Source organism: Bradysia coprophila, chromosome II (assembly GCF_014529535.1).
Source record: "Bradysia coprophila strain Holo2 chromosome II, BU_Bcop_v1, whole genome shotgun sequence".
Lineage (NCBI taxonomy): Eukaryota > Metazoa > Arthropoda > Insecta > Diptera > Sciaridae > Bradysia > Bradysia coprophila.
The window spans coordinates 11,682,994-11,686,593 of record NC_050735.1 but is presented as its reverse complement, the minus strand read 5'-3'; the positions used below and the strand labels follow the sequence as shown (position 1 = coordinate 11,686,593).

The window sequence follows — 3,600 nt, the reverse complement described above, 5'->3', positions numbered from 1 at the left end:
AATTTTTTTTCTTAAAGTTATGCAATCCCTGGTGCCTGGTATACATACTATATGACATTAGGCTCGATGCTACTTATAAGTAAGTAGGAACTTTGACCGAGGCATTTTCTTTGATGAACGAATAAACTGTTTAAGGGATCAATAACTACTGCTTCCCTCTGGTCTTGGGCTTCGGAAGTAGAAACTCGCACCGTCACATAAACCTATTTAGAAATACTCATCACAGTCAGTTGACTTTTCGTAATGAAGCATTGCCGCATTGGTCATTTCCGCGTTACTGCGAGTCTTTAAAACACTAGATATGTTACGGGACTAATGACTATAAGTGGACTCGTCAGCTTGCCAGGCAAATAATTTTTTTTTATCAATTTCGACCTTCGAAAAACTTTATTCAGTGCCAGGTGATCGTTTAATGGACGAATCAATCCACCGAGTAATTTTCAGCAATAAACGCAAACAGCTCTAGCATACCCTCCCACGTTTCCTCCACGACTGAATAAATTCGTTCGGCTGGCAAATCGAAACCGTAGTTTCCACCGCCAGGTAATTCAATTGTAGTCGATATGTCTACACCTTGCTCCGCTGCATAATCGTCACTAGCACCAAATGCCGGATAGAGTTCAATTGCACCATTTCCAACTGTGTATCTAGTTCCATTAACTGCAAAAATGGCATCAGCAAAACGATTTCCGGCAACGTCGTGATCCTCCCAATTTTCGATTAGAGTTCTAGCAGAATTCAGAGTGAATATTAGACGTCGTTTTTAGTGCATCAGCATTTAGTACATACGGTTCAAATCCCCATGGATACAAGAAATACTGTCCGTAGGAGTGAATGGCTCCGTACAATTTGATTCTGTCACCATATTCAGCGATAACGTCTCGGACGATCGATGTCTCGCGTTCAGAAAACGCTTCAAGTCCGGCATATGTGTCACTGCATGCCTGACGTAAGAAAAATTGAGAGTGAAGCAGTGAAAGTTAACTGGGAGGTGTACGACAAGTGTTCATATTACATTCGCATTGTATCTCCATTGATATGCAAAGTTCCTGTTCCCATCGACGCCGATGCAGGTACTATTGGCAATTGGACTTCTGGTCTTCCTCCACAGCCGTTGCTGTTGAATAACATAATTTCATTAAAAGTCAAACTGAAAGACTTTCTTTCGCACTCACATATGCATGCGAATATTCATAGCCATCGGGATTGGTCACCGGTATGATGATAAAGTCCAATTCATCCAACAAATTATGAGAGGCCGAATTTTCCACCAATTGTTGTAACACATACACTGCTGTCATAGGCGCGATCCATTCCCTAGCATGTATACCGGCTTCTAAGAACACTAACGGTCTAGTACCATCAAAACGACCAATCTTCAAAGCACGAATTGCACGCCCTTCACCGCTCCAGCCCAAAGTTTCGGCCTCACAAATATCACCAAAGTTCAGTGTCAAGAAGGTTATGTAACGGTTGATTTCCGAATACGTCCAAAACCAGTAGAAATCGGCATAGCGTGGTCGACCCTCGGACTCGAGCTTTGTGAGGCGAATTTCATTTGCAGCCTTCTCTGAACGTTCACGTTCAAATGATCTGTTGGATTTAGGTAAAGTTAAGTTTATTGGCGCCATAGGAAAGAAGTGAACAGTAACATCGAGAAATATCTGATCGACAGCAGCAATGATTACAATGGCAATAAAAGAATCTGCTTCCGTTTAAAAAAAAAAAGATTTTTCGATGTTACGTACACTTCTTTATTTAAACGGTATCAGTTCCACGAGTACTGGTTCTGAGTCCGTGTATCTGTCGGTACCTTTCCACATTTTCAATGATCAGCTCATGTTCGATGTGATTTTTTCGCAAAAACGCAACGAAACGCTCATGATGATCCGGAGCTACCATGATGCGGCTGGACTTTCCTTTTTTGGATATGGGCTCCCAAAGGTCAATTGATCCACTATCTTCCCATAGTAACAAAAGTGTGCCTTGGTTTTCGTTGCGAGGAGTAACTTTGTACACCTTGTAACTGTAAAGCGATTTTTTCGTAAAACATTTATTCCGTCTATCAATCTCGTTTGACTTCACCCTTCGTATGAAAACTGTTCAGCAGAAGTTAGTGCCACTAGCGTAGCCAGCAGAAAAATAATCAACCTCATTGCTCTGCGATGTGATTGACATACAGAAGAAATAGGACCGAGCTGCGAGAAGTGAATTACACAATTCACTAATCTGTGGTCAGTGTGAAAACACGTCAACCCGATAAAGTTTAAATTTATTGATAAACAACCTGCCTCTGGAAAGTACTACCATTTTGATTGTCTTATAAATATGTTGATAACAGAAATGTTATTTTAATTGTTGGAGTACAGGGCTTACAGCCAACAAAATTACGTTAGGAACTTTTTTCTTTTTTATCTATGTGCTTGGCTCTTATACCCAAACCTCTATCCAAAGTAGATGTGTTTATATCAATCTATTGCAAACTAATAGCTTAGAGTGTAATGGTTGTATGCGTATACCGTCTGAGTTCCGAGATGGGTAATTTTGAAACAAGATATTATTTTAGTCCGGAAAATGTCTTATTTTACTTCATTGTTCGTTGGATCGTGTGGATAGTAAATCCAGTTTGATTGAGTTCAGTCTTTTGGAATTGGAGTGACGTACAGTTACAACATTTGTGACACTTGTTTTTCAGCTGGTCCGCTCATACAACCTCATTGTATTCAGTTCAATTTATACAGTTTTGAAATTGAAATTGCTATGAAAATTCTATTAGTTTTAAGAACAATGAACCCTTTGCAAAATTTTAGCCTACATTTGTGCAGAAAAATATTCGCTTTTTGATGATTTCTCTGAATGAAATTTTTTTTTCTGAAAAATTAAAACCATTAAAGCACGTAAAAATGTGTTACTTTTTAAGGAAAAATTGGCTTGTGGGTGATCATTTATCTCACTTGGAGAAATCTGTGCAGAGTACATAAATTTACACAATCTGCAAAGGTTTATCCAAGTCGATTAAGTTATCATCCACACGCCAATTTTTCCTTTAAAAGTAATACATTTTTGCGTGCTTTAATGGTTTTACTTTTAAAAAAAAAATATTTTCGTTCAGAGAAAATCCGAGAAATCACAAAAAAAGAATATTTTTCGCCTAAATGTAGGCTACAAATTTGCAAAGAATACATTGCTCTTAAGCCAAATGTTGCCAAAAGATTGTTAACCTGACACATACGGCTATTGATCTGTTATCGATAACGACGACCAAAAATAATAACAAACTCTGGGTAATACGGTCCCTTATTATAGTAAAATGCATGTTTAAAAAATTGAAGTACAAGATTTGAAATCAATACTTTGATCGATGGAAGTGATAGACCAGATAATAATACTGGTCATATGCTTACCGTCTGTAACAGGTTAACCTGAAAGCACACAGTATCGTTGAATTTTTACATAAATTTTCTAGAAGAATATCCAAAATTGTGGTTCAGCAAGATCTAGGGATCATAGGATAAGAACAACGAGATTACATGCATCACTGATGGAAACCTGACCTATGAAAACGACGTCGACATTACCAGAGAATTCAACAGATTTTAC

At 38.2% G+C, this 3,600-nt stretch overlaps 1 protein-coding gene across 1 annotated transcript; it reads right to left on the bottom strand.

Annotated features, from left to right (window-relative positions):
- Positions 1–368: 368 nt before the first annotated feature.
- LOC119073293 (carboxypeptidase B-like) lies at positions 369–2,247 on the bottom strand. The gene is made up of 6 exons (XM_037178680.1): positions 2,086–2,247; positions 1,814–2,026; positions 1,176–1,593; positions 1,016–1,117; positions 790–944; positions 369–728 (listed from the first exon to the last, which is right to left on the bottom strand). The coding sequence occupies exons 1-6, from the start codon at positions 2,154–2,156 to the stop codon at positions 422–424; spliced, it is 1,266 nt and encodes a 421-aa protein (XP_037034575.1). The 5' UTR covers positions 2,157–2,247; the 3' UTR covers positions 369–421.
- Positions 2,248–3,600: the final 1,353 nt, after the last annotated feature.

Coding starts and splice junctions, on each gene's coding strand:
- LOC119073293 (XM_037178680.1), bottom strand. CDS start 2,156: ATGAGGTTGATTATTTTTCTGCTGGCTACGCTAGTGGCACTAACTTCT. Junction 1,594..1,813: donor ATCATTGAAAATGTGGAAAG/GTACCGACAGAT, acceptor TAAATCCAACAG/ATCATTTGAACGTGAACGTT. Junction 729..789: donor TATCCATGGGGATTTGAACC/GTATGTACTAAA, acceptor GAATTCTGCTAG/AACTCTAATCGAAAATTGGG.